Here is a 16,974-nt window from a genome sequence, read left to right on the forward strand (position 1 = left end):
AGACAAGTACTGTATGATTTCACTTATATGAGGTACCTAGAGTAGTCAAATGCATAGGGATAGAAAGTATCCTGGTGATTTCCAGGGGGAGGGGAAAATGGGGAGTTATTGTTGAACAGGTATAAAATTTCTGTTTTAGAAGGTGAAGAGTTATGGAGATGGATAGCTGTGATGGTGGCACAAAAATGTGAATATACTTAGTACCACTGGACTGATACTTAAAAATGGTTAGGATGATCAACTTTATGTAATGTGTATTTTAAAACAATTTTAAAAAGACATAAAAAAGAATATTCTGCCATTACTCATGAAAACTTTGATAAAATGGACAATTTAGAAAACCTAAAGAAATGGAAAATACATCAGTAGAGTGAAGGAGACTTAAGAGACACCAGCTAATCACAATGTGTGGACCTTATTTGGATCCTGATTCAAAGAAAATGCTGTTGAGAGGTATGAGGTGGAACAAAAGGAAAGGCATACCATATTAAACAGGAATGCTCAACATAACAAAGATGTCATTCTCCCTCAGTTTACCTATAAGTTTAACATGATCTCTATAAATCTGCCAACATTATTTTTTTAATTATAGAATGCTTACAGAAAGAAGTTTTTTTTAAAAAATTTATATTTTATTTATTTTTGGCTGCATTGGGTTCTCATTGCTGCACATGGGCTTTCTCTAATTGCTGCGAGCGGGGGCTAGTCTTTGCTGCAGTGTGCGTCCTTCTCATTGCAGTGGCTTCTCTTGTTGCGGGGCATGGGCTCTAGGCAAACGGGTTTCAGTAGTTGTGGCACACAGGCTGTAGAGCGCAGACTCAGTAGTTGTGGCACACAGGCTTAGTTGCTCCGTGGCATGTGGTATCTTCCCGGACCAGGGATCGAACCCATGTCCCCTGCACTGGCAGGAGGATTCTTAACCACTGCACCACCAGGGAAGTGCCCAGAAAAAAGTTTTTAAAGTAAGAATAATCAGGAATTTCTGAAAAAGTTAATGAGGGATTATTAATCCTACACGAGAGTAAAACATAGTGTAAGACCATAATAAAACAATGAGGTGTTTGTGCATGCAGAGACTTACAGATTATTAGGACAGACTAGCAGGTCCAGAGATCGTCACCAGTACTTCTGGTAAGTTAGCATCTGATTAAGATGACATTTCACATCAGTAGGGAAAAAGGTGGTCTATGTAATCAATGGTGTAAGGACACCTGGGTAGCTCTCTGGAAAAAGATGTAACTAATATCTCAGAATTACACCAAAATAAATTCTAGGTGGATAAAAATGTGTACAAAGTTAAACCATGTAAGTAAGTACCATAAGAAATCATGGAATTAAAACAAATAAACATAGGGACTGGGGACTTCCCTGGTGGTCCAGTGGTTAAGAATCCTTCCAATGCAGGGGACATGGGTTTATTCCCTGGTCGGGAACTAAGATCCCACATGCCACGGGGCAGCTAAGCCCGTGTGCTGCAACAACTGAGTCCACACACTCTAGAGACCACGTGCCACAGCTAGAGAGAAGCCCCCACGCCACAATGAAGATATTGCGTGCCGCAACGAAGACCCAATGCATCCAAATAAATAAATATTTTTTAAAAAAAGGAAAAAGGGACTTTCAGGTTCCTTCTTTATTTTATTTTATTTTTAAAATTTATTTATTTATTTATTTTTGGCTGCACTAAGTCTTCATTGCTGCACGTGGGCTTTCTCTAGTTGTGACGAGCAGGGGCTACTCTTAGTTGTGGTGCACGGGCTTCGTGTTGTGGTGGCTTCTCTTGTTGGAGAGTACAGGCTCTAGACGCTCAGGCTTCGGTAGTTGTGTCATGCGGGCTCAGTAGTTGTGGCTCACAGGCTCTAGAGTGCAGCCTCAGTGGTTGTGGCACATGGGCTTAGTTGCTCTGCGGCATATGGGATCTTCCCGGACCAGAGCTCGAACCCGTGTCCCCTGCATTGGCATGCGGATTCTTAACCACTGCACCACCAGGGAAGTCCCAGATGATGATTTTTAGTCTTTCCTAAAATTGTTTGAGGGAGTCATGACCAGTAATTTCTTATACATGAAATAGAATAGAAAATACCTAAGGATTTTGAGCTAAGGATGAATATTACATGAAACTTTGTTATAATCATATGTATCAGTAAGTTTATACATATGTGTGTACATGATTATGATGTAAAAATCCTTTTTAAAAATAATTTGCATGCAAAAAGATTAATAAGTCACTGAGGAGGTCCGGTATCTTCCACTGGAAGTCACTAATAATGGTGCCTTCTCAAGTTTCAAGTTCATTTCTCTTAACTTGAATTTCTCTGACAATGATTTGTTTGTTGCACCTTGGTTATCTGATGTGTGAGCTAGACATGTTCTCATTTTCTTTGTTTTGATTTTTCTAGTAACGATGACTGAAGTTTTACCAAAGGAAAAGAAACAGAAAGAGGAGAAGACCATGATTCTTGGTCAAGCTGTGGTGGACCTTCTTCCTTTACTGGAAGGTCAGATGTGTGATTTGCTCAAAAGCAGAAATAAACTTATTTCTCATAAAACTTAGTTCCAGAGAAGTGCAAAAATCAGCCTCAGTGAGTTTGAGGGATTCACTGAAAGATGAGCACAGTTATTTCTGCCTAACCCTTCCTTCTTTGGCTTGACTTGGCCTTCTTTTCGCAGGAGAGAGTTCGTTTGAAACGATGGTCCCATTGCACCCTGTGCCAGGCTCGCCCTTGGAAGCTCTTCGATCAGGTATTAAGGTAATTAGAGTTTTAACTCTTAACATATCAGCCTGATATTCAGTCAAGCCTGTCTGCTCTTAAGGTTAAATTTAGTTGAGTCCAATTCATCAGGCACCTTCTTTTCACAGGCACACATAGTGCTAGGTTCTGGGAAACAAAGATGAATAAGGAAACTCCTACTTTAGGAGTTCATAATCTACACATCAGAGGTTATGACCAGTGTGATTAAATGGTGGGTTGGGGCATATGGACACAGAGTAGGTATCTGTTACTTTGCCCAGGGGTAGATGCAGGGAAGGCTTAACCATGGAAATGCCTCTTTAACTATGACCTGTTGAATTAAATTAAATAGTATATGAATGCATCTAACACACCTTCTGGCATGGTAGCCTGCCTCTGGTCATTGGAGGAGGGGAAGCATGAATTGGTAGGCTGTGTTACTGGTTTGTGTTCTGGACTTTGTTTCCCAGTTCCTCCTGGGATCAGTAGCTTCTTGGGGCACTGCTTTTGCCACTCTTGTGCAAGTACACTCACTCTCAGCAGATACCACAGCTGTCTTCAGTTTTGCACAAGTAAGACCCAACTGCCCCAACTATTCTGAATGCAGTTCCTTACTTAACTGTTGATGTAAGCCCCTTCCTGATTCTTGTTGATTCTGACCTTCGAGCTGCCACAATCCACTCCTACATCTGCTGTGATTCTCTCCTCTTATTTTAGGATGTGATTGGTTTCTTCTAGGTTTTTTTGGTAGATCTGATTTAATTTGCTTTCTGTCTTTCAATGATTCCTAAAAATGTGTAGTCCGGTGATGGCATTTCTTGTTTTCCAGGGCTATTGTAGCATTATTGTTTTATTGGGTATAAAGATAATCATTTAATATCCTTCTGTCATTCCATGTGATTTGTGCTGGAAAGAGGTAGATATCTGGGCTCTATCTGCCTTCCTTGGTCCAGTGTCCCAGTCTATGTACTGTTGATTTCCCTTAGATCTTATAGAAGAAGAGAAGGGAAGGGCTCTAGCTTAGGGATAAGGTTCTCTTCTTGGATTTATCTCTAACTCATGGGACCTTAAAAAAGCTATTTGAATCCTCTGTATGGAAATAATTAAACCTGACCTTCTTACCTTGAGCAATGATGTGAGGTTCAAATGAGATAATGTGAAAAAAGGGAGGCCTCTAGCATTTTCAAATGTCTGCGTAATTTTATTCTTATACAGCAGTGCAGTCTTGAAGTTAAAGTATTTGTGGCGGAGCCCTTATTGACCACAGCCCAGATCTCAGGAGGCAATCTCCTGAAGGTCACATTGGAGGCTGCCTACTCTGTGCCTGAATCCTTCATTCCAATGGGGCTGCTGCAGAACTTCATGGTTGGTCTGCAAGTTCCATCAGCTGGAGAGGTAAAGACTTACAGCAAGATATTTATAGAGATTTAAACACTCATATGGTCATCTCTTCCTCACCTTCTAAGATTTCATTCAAAGCAGGCTCTGTTAATGGCTGAGATTTATTTTAGGCTCAAAAACATAAAGTTTACTTCTGTTTTATACATGCATGTTAATATTTATAGTTTACATGTTATATACATGTATATATATATACTACATATAATTTATATCAATACATACATATTTATGATGGAAAATATATAAAACATTTAAAATCTGACAATTTTAGATGTAGTATTTCTTTTTTTTTTTTTTGCGGTATGCGGGCCTCTCACTGTTGTGGCCCCTCCCAGTGCGGAGCACAGGCTCCGGACGCGCAGGCTCAGCAGCCATGGCTCACGGGCTCAGCCGCTCCTCGGCATGTGGGATCTTCCCGGACCAGGGCACGAACCCGTGTCCCCTGCAGTCAACCACTGCACCACCAGGGAAGCCCTGGATGTAGTATTTCTACACAGATTACTTTTATGCATATATTTTATATAATGTACTTTATTATACAAAACTTTCTTTTAATTCCAGGTTATTTTCTTAGTCCAGATTTCTATAGAATGCTTGTGTATGGGTCTTTTGAGGCTCTTGAGATTTCCAAATTGCTTGCTAAAAAAATGTAATTAGTTAATACTCTTACCTGCTTTATTGCCATTTTACATTTTTCGTATAGAAATCTCCAATTCTCCTTCACCATTTAACATTCCCACCTGCAGTACACAAGGGTTCCAATTTCTCCACATATACCAACACTTGTTATTTTCTGTTTTTTGATAATAGCTATCCTAATAGATGTGAAGTAGCATCTCCTTGTGTTTTTGATTTGCATCCCCCTGGTGACTAATGATGTTGAGCATCTTTTCATGTGCTTATTGGCCATTTGTATATCTTCTTTGGGGAAATGTCTATTCAAGTCCTTCGCCCATTTCTGAATTGGGTTGTTTGTCATTTTGTTGTTGGAGTTTTAGGAGTTCTCTCTATATTTTAGCTATTACTCCCTTATTAGATATGTGATTTGAAAATATTTTCTCCCATTCTATTGGTTGCCGTTTTTACTCTGGTTAGTATGTTTTTTTTTTTTTTTTTTTTGCAGTACGCGGGCCTCTCACTGTTGTGGCCTCTCCCGTTGCGGAGCACAGGCTCCAGACGCGCAGGCTCAGCAGCCATGGCGCACGGGCCCAGCCAATCCGCAGCATGTGGGATCTTTCCGGACCGGGGCACAAACCCGTGTCCCCTGCATCAGCAGGCAGACTCTTAACCACTGTGCCACCAGGGAAGCCCAAGTTTAGTGTCGTTTTAAAATAATTAATTTATTTATTTGGCCGTGCCGCATCTTAGTTGCGGCACATAAATTCTTCGTTAGGTTGCCATATGTGAGATCTTTTAGTTGTGGCGTGTGGGATCTTTAGTTGCAGCATGTGGAATCTAGTTCCCTGGTCAGGGATCGAACCCCAGCCCCCTGCATTGGGAGCATGGAGTCTTAGCCACTGGACCACCAGGGAAGTCCCTGGTTAGTGTCTCTTGATACCCCAAAATTTTAAATTCTGATGAAGTTCAATTTGTCCATTTTTTTCTTTTGTTGTTGTAACCAAGAAATCATTGCCAAATCTGATGTCACAAGGCTTTTCCCCCTGTGTTTGTGTGTAAGAGTTTTATAGTTTTAGCTCTTATGTTTAGGCCTTTGCTCCATTTTGAGTTAATTTTTGTATATGGTGTTAGGTAAGAACCAACTACATTCTTTTGCACGTGAATAACTAGCACCTGCTTAGCACCATTTGTTGAAAAGACTGTCCTGTCCCTATTGAATGGTCTTTTGTTTTAAATAAATTTATTTATTTTATTTATTTATTTTTGACTGCATTGGGTCTTTGTTGCTGCACGTGGGCTTTCTCTAGTTGCGGTGAGTGGGGACTACTCTTCATTGTGGTAAGCGAGCTTCTCATTGCAGTGGCTTCTCTTGTTGCGAGCATGGGCTCTAGGTGTGCAGGCTTCAGTATTGTGGCATGTGGGCTCAGTAGTTGTGGCACGTGGGCTCAGTAGTTGTGGCTCATGGTCTCTAGAGCGCAGGCTCAGTAGTTGTGGCACACGGGCTTAGTTGCTCTGCGGCATGTGGGATCTTCCCCGACCAGGGCTCTAACTTGTGTCCCCTGCATTGGCAGGCAGATTCTTAACTGCTGCGCCACCAGGGAAGCCCTGAGTGGTCTTGGCATCCTTAATTTTGACAATTTTTGCTGGCATTGGTTTTTTGGGGTTTTTTTTTGAGGAGCAGATTTTCAAAGATTCTTACTCTGCTATTCTAGAAATGCCCCTCCTTCACAGAAGTTTTAAAACTTAACCCAAAGAACTAGAATAGTTGAGTTACAGGTTATGCCAATTTTACTTTTTATAAGAGGCTACAGAATTGCTTTCCATAGTTGTACAAACTTACACTTCCATCAACTATGTATAAGCATACCATTCTCTTCACAATGCTGTCAACACAATATTTTCAGACTTTGACTTTGCCCATCTACAGTTTAAAATAGTATCTCATTGTTTTAATGTGCATTTCACTTATTATTAATGATTTTTAGCATGTTTTTATTTAAATGTTGGATTTTTGAATTTCTCTTTCTATAAATTGTCTGTTTATAACTTTATCAATTTTCTATTGCAAGTATATTTTAGATAAATTACAGATATGAAAATGCCTATATTTTTAGCCCTTTGTCAGATTTGTTTATTTTTTAAAAGATAAGTTTTAAAAAGGTACATCATGACTCTCATATAAATATAAAATGACATAAAGTGTTTAAACCAGTTCAGAGGAGAATCTGGGGACTTCCCTGGTGGTCCAGTGGCTAAAGACTCTGTGCTCCCAGTGCAGGGGACCCGGGTTCTATTCCTGGTCAGGAAAGTAGATCCCACATGTGGCAACTAAGAGTTTTCATGCCACAACTAAAGATCCCACGTGTGGCAACTAAGAGTTTTCATGCCACAACTAAAGATCCCACATGCCACAGTGAAGATCCCACATGCTGCAACTAAGACTCAACCCAGCCAAATAAAGAAATAAAGAAATATTTTTGAAAAAGGAGAATCTGAACAAATGACCCATATATACAAGCAACTAGGAATCTTGAAATATATTTGCTAATAATTCAAAACTTATCAGCCATAGTGCAATGATCAATTATATCTCCACTGGACAAAATACATGTCCATATCTATGGACAAGAATAATTTGCATTATTATCAATTTTCTATAAATTATGGAATTATAAAATAGCAAGACAATGAAGGACACAGGCCCCTCTTTAGAAACAGATAATCACAGAAGGATCTGTTAGACAACACCTGGCATTCCATTGAAAAGACACTTCAGTAATCTTTTTTTGTCCACTTCAAAGTCTTTCACAAAATTTCCTGATACATGGTATTTATTTCTGTAGAAAGACTATCCCATTTTCTTCAAGAATGGAACTCTGAAGCTTGGAGGGGAAAGAGAACCTGTTCCTCGGCCCAAAAAATGGCCTATTGCCAACATTCTGGCTCCAGGAGCTAATAACATTCCTGATGCTTTCATCGTTGGTGGGCCCTATGAGGAAGAAGAAGGGGAACTCAACCATCCTGAGGTGAGAGAATTAGGCGGATTTGGTGATAATCTCAGTGCACTGACATATGATAAAACATATGTTTACAGTTTGTAAATCACTGTAATTCATATACATCCATCACCTCTTAAAATAAAACAGGTGTATGTCAAAATAAAACAATTATCTATAAAGTTCTGATTAAAATATTTCCTGACTTCTTAAGTCCAACAAACAAAATCATTGATTTAATTCATATTTATTCTTTATTTTATTTGACATTTATTTATTTATGAGTAGGTTATAATACAGTTACAGGTCAAAATAAAACATTAAGAGATATGCAGTTAAAGTCTCCCCCCTCCTCCATGTCTCTTCTTCCTAATTCCTTCCCAGATCATCACCCTGGTAGTTAACCTTTGTTATAGTTTCTTGTGTTTCCTTCTGGTTACATTTTTACGCATATAAAAGCAAAAGTAAATAGTCAAAAGAAGACTCAGAAGCAAAAACATTTAGAAAAGTAAAGTTTCCTCGAAAAGGATGCAAGGGAGTCAGATTTCAGAAAGACTGGCTCAAAGACATCAGTGTAGTAAAAGTCAGGGATCAAATTGTTTTTCTTTAGGGAGTCCAGATTTATAGGAAGTATTCAAAGTCTTGCTGTTTTGAGATCTAGAACCTGTCAAGAAGACTCTGCTATTTTTGCTTTATCTCAAGTGTGAAATGTTTATTTATTTCTTTTTAATTGAGTATATATAAGTGCTTAATCATATTGGAAGTAGGGAAAATGTGTTTTTTCTTCACATACCCATACACACGTATACCTACACGTATTCTTTCCCTGTCATTTTTTTTTTTCACAAATGGTGGCATACTCACACACTTCTGCAACTTGCTTTTTTCGCTTTATAGTGTATCTTGGAGATTTCTTCCACATTCTTTTTCTTTCTTTATTTGTACTTGTATAACAGAGCAGGACCCTATGGGACCTTCTGGGGACAGGCCTTTCCCCCAAATCCTCTGCTTTAGCTCCTCTCTGAAGTACCTAGATAATAATATTTGAGGCACATTTCCTGAGCTGTTTTACAGATGTGAAAACCCCCCACCAAATGGAAGATGACCATGAGCACATAGGCCCAGGCCTCCTGGAGCCTAAGTACTGAAAATGTTAACCCCTGTGACACCACCCTGTTCCCTCACCATCAGCCAATTAGAGAATTGTGCATGAGCTGATCACATACCTTGCGACCCCCCTGCCCCCCCCCACACCGGGCTTTTAAAAATTTTTGCTGAAACTCTTCAGAAAGCTTGGGGTTTTTATGGCATGAGCCACCCGTATCCTTGCATGGCCCTGAAATAAACCTTTTTTTCTCTGCTCCAAACTCCAACGTTTTGGTTTGTTTGGCCTCGCTGTGCATTCGGCACACGAACTTGCGCTAACACTTGCTTTATGATATACTTTTTTTAAAGTATAGACATACTTTAACTTGCTTAACCAGTCTCCTGTTGGTGAACATTTCAGTTGTTGAAATTATTTTCTTCTTGTTCCTTCCCTTCCTCTTTCTTTCTTTCTCTTTCACTCTTACTTCACATTTTTCTACAACCTATGTTTGTCAAGAGCATAGAAAATGCTGTAAACACATTTGCAAATGTATTTTGAATGAGCTGATAATCATTAGTGGAAACATTCAATAAAGTAATTTTACAATGAGTGGTTGAATTACTTTCAGTATCTGATTCTAAATATTTTAAATAGAGATAAGGCTAGCAATATTTTAAAAACATCGTGCAGTGTCTTTTCTCATCATTGTGATTACTAAAAATTCATGCTCTTCTTACATTAATGTTTTCATTTAGAGCAGATATTTTATTTTAGATATTTAGATTTTATATTGCATTTTAATTTAGATAACTAGTTCTCAACCCTGGTTGCTCATCACAGTCACCTGGAAAGCTTTTAAAATAGTAACCATGGCCAGGCTCTAACCCAGATCAATTACATAAGAATTTACTTTTAAAATAATACCAATGCCCAGTTTTTGATTTTTTTTTATCAGCTCCCAGATAATTCTAATATGCATCCACGGTTGAGAATCACTGATTAAGGTTATGTGAGTGAATATTTGGCAGTTAGTATTAGATTGATATAAGGATAATATAAGTATTTTATTTTATATACTGTATTAATAGTAAAGTACCCTAAAATTTAAGATGTGGTAGTATTTTCAGTAGTAGTCATACTTATAGTAGTATTAGTAGTAGTAATAAAAGTATTGTGACCAAATCCATTAAAAGAATGCCCCACAGATGGAGCAGGAGACAACCATGGCATACTGAGAGAGTAAAAGTCTCTGTCTTATGATTTTATAGGACAGGGAATTTAGGAACCAAGCAGAGTGCATAAAGAAAAGGATTACTTGGGACTTGGAAAGTCGCTGCTACCTTGATCCTCCTGCAGTGATCAGGTAGGAAGAGGGAGGGAATATGTCTAACCAACAGAGATGTAGGTGGGAAGACATGTTGCTTTTGTTTATTTATATTTGAGTTAAGGTGATCCTGAGGTTCTCTTCCACCACATCTGCTAATAGCAGGCTTCTAGTGATGGTAGCTTAACCATGGGGGATTCTTGTTTCGTTCAGAGCTGGTATATGTGGTGGCTCTACAGTATTATTAGGTATCCAGGCTCAATCTTTCTCTTTGCTCTACCTTCTTTAACATGTACGTTCCATCCACAAGGTTGTCTCATGGTTCAAGATGGCTATTGGAGCTCCAGCCTGCACTTTCACATTCCTGTCAGAATGTTGGAAGAGGGGAGTGCTTATGGATTAAAAAAGGACACATGCTGGCTGTATTAGCCCCTCTTATAGAACCTTCCTGGAATCTGACAACCCCTGTTTACATCTCATTGGCCATCTCTCGATGCAAGAGAGGCTTAGGAAATAATGGTTTTGTTGGACACATTGTCACCCAGACTAGATCAGGATTTATATACTAAAGCAGAACATGACACAGTTTTGTGTGGGTAACTATCGGTCTCTGTCACAGTGACCTGGAGATTAGGGAGAGGTGAGAAATAGAGGATTATCAATATATGTATAATCTGAATGAAAATCTCTGTTTTTTCAAATAATAGACTATTTTTTAGAACAGTTTTAGGATTACAGAAAAATTGATCAGATATTTCAGAGTTCCTATATAGCCAATTTGACAGTAGTATATAATATTAATGTACATTGTTGGATTTGATTTGCTGATATGTTATTAAGGACACATTGTTACTATTATTACTTTGAACAGTTATCTATTTGACTAATTAAAAATAAGAAAAAAATTTTAATTTATTTTACTTTAATCTGTTTCATTCTCTGATTTTCTTCCTTTCTTTATGTAGATCCACGTTTCTGGCCCACATCATTTCCTTTTCTCTGAAGACTTTTAGCATTTCTTTTTTTTTTAATAGGCATTTAAAAAAATTAAATTTATTTGTTTTCTTTTTTGGCTGTGTTGGGTCTTTGTTGTGTGTGCAGGCTTTCTCTAGTTGCGGCGAGCGGGGGCTACTCTTCATTGCAGTGCGTGGGCTTCTCATTGTCGTGGCTTCTCTTGCTGGGGAGCACGGGCTCTAGGCATGCGGGTTTCAGTAGTTGTGGCACGTGGCTCAATAGTTGTGGTGCACGGGCTTAGTTGCTCTGTGGCATGTGGGATCTTCCCAGACCAGGGCTCAAACCTGTGTCCCCTGCATCGGCAGGCGGACTTCCAACCACTGCGCCACCAGGGAAGCCCCCAACTTTTAGCATTTCTTGCATGGCAGGTCTACTGGCCACAAATTCCTTCCATTTTTGTTTGACTAAGAAAGTATTTTTCCTTCACCTTTGAAGGATAATTCCACTAGATACAGAATTCTAGGTTGGTGGTTTGTTTCTACACCACTCTATTCTTGCTTGCATGATTTCTGAAAGGAAGCCCAATGTAATTCTTATCCTTATTCCTCCATAGGTGAGGTGTTTTTTTCTCTGACTTCTTCCAAGATTTTCTCTTTCTCTTTGGTTTTCTGCAGTTTGAATATGATATACCTAGGTGTAGTTTTTTTTTTTGTATTTATTGTGCTTGGTGTTCTCTGAGCTTCCTAGATCTGTGGTATCTGCCATTAATTTGGTAAGATTTGTAGCCATTATGACTTAAGATATTTCTTTTGCTTCTTTCTCCCTTTCTTCACCTTCTGGTATTCCTGTTATACCTTTTGTAATTGTCCCACAGTTCTTAGATATTCTGTTGTGATTTTTAAATTTTTTTCCCCTTTCCATTTCAGTTTGGGAAGTTTTTATTGGCTCAGTGGCTTCAAGATCACTGAGTCTTTCCTCAGCTATGTCCAGTCTGTTGATAAGCCCATCAGAAGAATTGTTCCTTTTTTTTAGTGTTTTTGATTTCTAACATTTCCTTTTGATCCTTTCTTAGAATTTCCATCTCTTTGCTTACATTACCCATCTGTTCTTGCATTTTGTCTGCTTAATCCATTAGAGTTCTTAACATACTAATCATAGTTATTTAAAATTTTCTATCTGGTAATTTCAAAATCTGTGTCATATCTGAGTCTAGTTCATATGCTAGCCTTGTTTCTTCAGACTGTATTTTTTCTTGCCTTTTACCATTCCTTGTAGTTTTTTATTGAAAACTGGACATTATGTTTTGGGTAGTAAGAAATGTGGTAATTAGGTTTTTTACTGTGAGTTTTTATGTTAACCTGGCTAGGAGGTAGGCTGTGTTTAACACTTGCTGTAGCTGTAGATGCTAGAGGCTTCAGTGTCCTTTTGCTCCTTCCCTGTTGTCTTTGGTTTTGCTAAGAGCTCTTTCCTAAACAGGGTTTGTGTTTTGCAGATTCTCAGTTATAATTCACTGTTATTATACTGGATCCTGTTGATGTGTGGCGGTAAGGTGTCGGGGAAGGGAAGTGTTCTATAATCCTGTGATTAAATCTCAGTATTTTAATGGGTTTGAGCCCGTAGGTTGTGACTTCATAAGTGTGTAATAGTCTTTTTTTCTTCCTCTCTTCGCGTGAGACAGGAAGGCTAAATAGGACTGGAGTTGTCTAATTGCCCTTTCCCTGGGTCAGATAAAACTCTGGTGAAGTAGTTTCCCTTACAGAGCAGGCCTTTGTTATGGAGAATACTCTGGACATATTTTAATATGGTTACCTTTCCTTTCTCCCTGCCTAAGGCTATTCTCTTGCTTTCACAATGAGAGTCTGATGGAGCTCCTTGATTTAAAACCCAAGAACGTGTGGGGACCCCCTAAGACTGGGCACCCAGGAGTTTTTAACTCTCTGGTTAGTTCACTCTCAGCCTCCAACAATCTTTCAAAATTATCATTAAAGTGTTTCTACCAGTTACTGGCTCTAATGGCTTCTGATGCCTGTAAGCTGATCTCAGCTGTGATTCTCTGTACTTGCCTGTTTCTCTAAACTTCCAGGTGGCAATTTGCCCTGTGAACTTAATTCTTAGATGGATCTAAGAAAAGTCATTGATTTTCAGTTTGACCAGCTTTTTTCTTACATATGCCTTTATTTTTTTAATTAATTTATTTGTTTGGCTGCATTGGGTCTTAGTTGAGGCACGCAGGCTCTTTGTTGCGGCGTATGGGCTTCTCTCTAGTTGTGGTGCGCGGGCTCAGTAGTTGCTGCGCACAGTCTCTCTAGTTGTGGCGCTAGGGCTCCAGAGTGCGCAGGCTCAGTAGTTGTGGCGCACGGGCTTAGTTGCCCTGTGGCATGTGGGATCTTAGTTCCTCCACCAGGGTTCGAACCCTCATCACCTGCATTGGAAGGTGAATTCTTAACCACTGGACCACCAGGGAAGTCCCTGACCAGCTCTTTTCTTGTTGTGAGGACCGGAGTGATAGCTTCCAAGCTCTTTATGTGTTTGAGCTGACAATGGAAGTCTTACTATGATTATTTTCACAGTAGAAATAAATGTACTTTATACTATTTGCATACTTGTCTGATTATTTCTTTAGAATAAATCACTAGAAGTGGAATTTGTGGGTCAAAGGCTATGAACATTTTAAAGACTTTTGATTCATGTTGTCAAACTGCTCTCAAAAATATACAATTTGCTTCTGCTAGCAGTATAGTATAATTATTTTTGGAATTTTATTGCTATGAGAAGGTTTTTTTGTTTTGTTTTGTTTTTGCGGTACGCGGGCCTCTCACCGTCATGGCCCCTGCGGTTGCAGAGCACAGGCTCCGGACGCGCAGGCTCAGCGGCCATGGCTCACGGGCCCAGCCCCTCCGCGGCATGTGGGATCTTCCCGGACCGGGGCACGAACCCGTGTCCCCTGCATCGGCAGGCAGACTCTCAACCACTGCGCCACCAGGGAAGCCCTATGAGAAGGTTTTAAAAGCCCACACGCCTAATAAAAATTTTTACATATGTGTATTCCATTACTTTTTAAGAGAGGAATACTTCCTTTTGACCTAAATTATACTAACCCCATTTTTGCATGTAATGCTAATGGGCTGATTTTTGATCTGCAGTTTTCAGAAGCGAATTGCTGATTGTCGATTTTGGCCTGTAGAGATCACAAGGGTTCCTCTGGTTACTGTACCCAAAGGGAAATCTGCTAAATTTGAGAAGGTAAATTAGTTTACTTAAAAATATTTATATAAGAAATGCTGGGTCAGACCCAACCTGTTTTTCTGCTTCTAATTCTGATACCAAAGGAAAATATGAACTGTGTGGCTGCTCCCTAGGGTGACCAGCTCATCCTGATTTGCTTAATAGTTTCTCGGTTTTAGTGCTGAAAGTCTCATATCCCAGGAAACTCCCTTGTTCCTGGCAAATCAGGATGACTGGTAACCCTAGTTCCCTATTGTCCACTAACAATTATTTAGGCTTTATTCTCAGTTATCCTGTTTTCCTCTAGCTCTTTATTATAGTTTTAACATGGGTAAAACCATGAAAAATAGCTTTTTTTAATGCTTTTCTTTTCTTTTTTTAAAAAAAATTATTTATTTAATTTATTTATTTTTGGCTGCATTGGGTCTTCGTTGCTGTGTGCGGGCTTTCTCTAGTTGCGGAAAGTGGGGGCTACTGTTTGTTGCAGTGTGCAGACTTCTCATTGCGGTGGCTTCTTTTGTTGCAGAGCATGGGCTCAGTAGCTGTGGCTCGCGGGCTCTAGAGCTCAGGCTCAGTAGTTGTGGCGCACGGGCTTCGTTGCTCCACGGCATGTGGGATCTTCCCGGACCAGGGCTCGAACCTGTGTCCCCTGCATTGGCAGGCAGATTCTTAACCACTGCACCACCAGGGAAGCCCCCAAATAGCCTTTTAATACATCAAAAGTAGTTAAATATTGGCAATATGGTTCAACCTACTACATCTTTCTAAATTTATTTTAGACTTACCTACTTAAATTGTTTTAGCCCACTAATTAGAGTAATAGGATTCATAGGTGTACTACTATGCTGAAAAGATACAGCTTTGATGAGCCTAGAAAAGTTCTCTACTGTATTTTGTTTGTTTGTTTATGATAAAAATAAATGCATTTGTCCAAATGACTGTGTTTTCAGTTCATCCCACTTACTATGCCAACAGTTGCTTCCTATCATGCTGAAGAAGAAAACCATGGGAAATAGCCTAAGAAATGTCCCCTGCAAAAAGTCTTTTTTAAAACTTGAAATATAGTTGTTGCACAATATTATTAGTTTCAGGTGTACTACATAATGATTTGACACTTGCAAACATTATGAAGTGTTCACCATGATAAGTCTAGTAACCATCTGTCCCCAAAGTTATTACAATATTATTGACCACGTTCTTTATGCTGTATATTATATCTCTGTAACTTATTTGTTATATAACTGGTGGTTTGTACCTCTTAAGCTGCTTCACCTGTTTCTCCCACCCCTTCCAGCAACCACCCGTTTTTCTCTGTATCTCTGAGTCTGTTTTTGTTTTGTTTTAGTCTTTTTTTTTTGATTCCATGTATAAGTGAGATGACATGGTATTAATCTTTCTCTGTCTGACTTATTTCACTTAACATAATACTGTCTAGATCTATCCATGTTGTCACAAATGGCAAGATTTCAATTTTTATGGCTAAGTAATATTCCATTGTGTGTATATATATATATATATATATATATATATATATATATACATACCACATCTTCATTTATCTTTTGATGGACAACTAGGTTGCTTCCATATCTATTTTAAGTAATGCTGCAGTGAACATTGGAGTGCATATATCTTTTCAAGTTCATGCTTTTGTTTTCTTTGGGTAAATGCCCCAAGGTGAAATTGCTAGATCATATGGCAGGTCTATTTATAATTTTCTGTGGAACCTCTGTAGTGTTTTCCATAGGATCTTACCAATTTACAATCCTACCAACAGTACATGAGGCTTCCTTTTTCTCCACATCCTCGCCAGTGCTTATCTGTTGTCTTTTGATGGTAGCTATTCTGACAGGTGTGAGGCGGTATTTCATTGTGGTTTTGATTTGCATTTCCCTGATTGTTAGTGATGTTGGGCATCTTTTCATGTGTCTGTTGGTTATCTGTATGCCTTCTTTGGAAAAATGTCTATTAAGGTCTTCTGCCTGTTTTTAAATCAAGTTGTTTGTTTTTTTTGATGTTGTATGAGTTCTTTGGATATTAACCCCTTTTTAGAAATATAGTTTGCAAATATTTTTTCCCATTCAGTATGTGGCCTTTTCATTTTGTTCGTAGTTTCTTTCACTGTGCAAAAACATTTATTATTTTTTAAAATATTTATTTATTTATTTAGGCTGCACCGGGTCTTAGTTGCAGCACATGGGATCTTCATTGCGGCATGTTTTAGTTTCTTTATGCAGGATTTTTAGTTGTGGCACATGGGCTTAGTTGCTCCGTGGCATGTGGGATCTTCCCAGACCAGGGATTGAACCCGTGTCCCCTGAATTGGCAGGTGGATTCTTAACCATTGCGCCACCAGGGAAATCCCAATGATGCATTTTAAAATGGGAATGTTTTCTTAATTTCTCTTTCTGCTAATTTGTTGTTAGTATATATAAATGCAACTTATTTCTGTATGTTAATTTTGTATCCTGCAAATTTATTGAATTCATTTATTCTAGTAGTTTTTGGATGGTGTCTTTAGGATTTTCTATATACAATATCGTGTTGTCTGCAGTGACAGTTTTACTTCCTCCTTTCCAGTTTTCCTTTTATTTCTTTTTGTTGTCTGATTGCTATGGCTAGGACTTCTAATACTAT

General features: G+C 38.8%; 1 protein-coding gene across 5 annotated transcripts in view; it reads left to right on the forward strand.

Moving 5' to 3' along the window:
• Positions 1-16,974, forward strand: part of CFAP70 (cilia and flagella associated protein 70) — an 87,612-nt gene that overhangs the window by 15,611 nt on the left and 55,027 nt on the right. For 4 of the 5 annotated variants that reach the window (XR_010935943.1, XM_067710577.1, XM_067710576.1 and 1 more), the window contains 6 exons: positions 2,400-2,498; positions 2,671-2,750; positions 3,948-4,127; positions 7,595-7,777; positions 10,103-10,197; positions 14,256-14,355. Coding sequence is in view for 4 of the 5 variants with exons in the window: in XM_067710577.1 (XP_067566678.1) it covers positions 2,400-2,498; positions 2,671-2,750; positions 3,948-4,127; positions 7,595-7,777; positions 10,103-10,197; positions 14,256-14,355 (737 nt within the window). In the remaining variant the exon portion in view is untranslated. The remainder of the gene's footprint in view (positions 1-2,399; positions 2,499-2,670; positions 2,751-3,947; positions 4,128-7,594; positions 7,778-10,102; positions 10,198-14,255; positions 14,356-16,974) is intronic. The other variant, XM_067710578.1, reaches the window with a different exon arrangement.

The sequence above is a fragment of the Pseudorca crassidens genome, chromosome 16 (assembly GCF_039906515.1).
Source record: "Pseudorca crassidens isolate mPseCra1 chromosome 16, mPseCra1.hap1, whole genome shotgun sequence".
NCBI classification, from domain to species: domain Eukaryota; kingdom Metazoa; phylum Chordata; class Mammalia; order Artiodactyla; family Delphinidae; genus Pseudorca; species Pseudorca crassidens.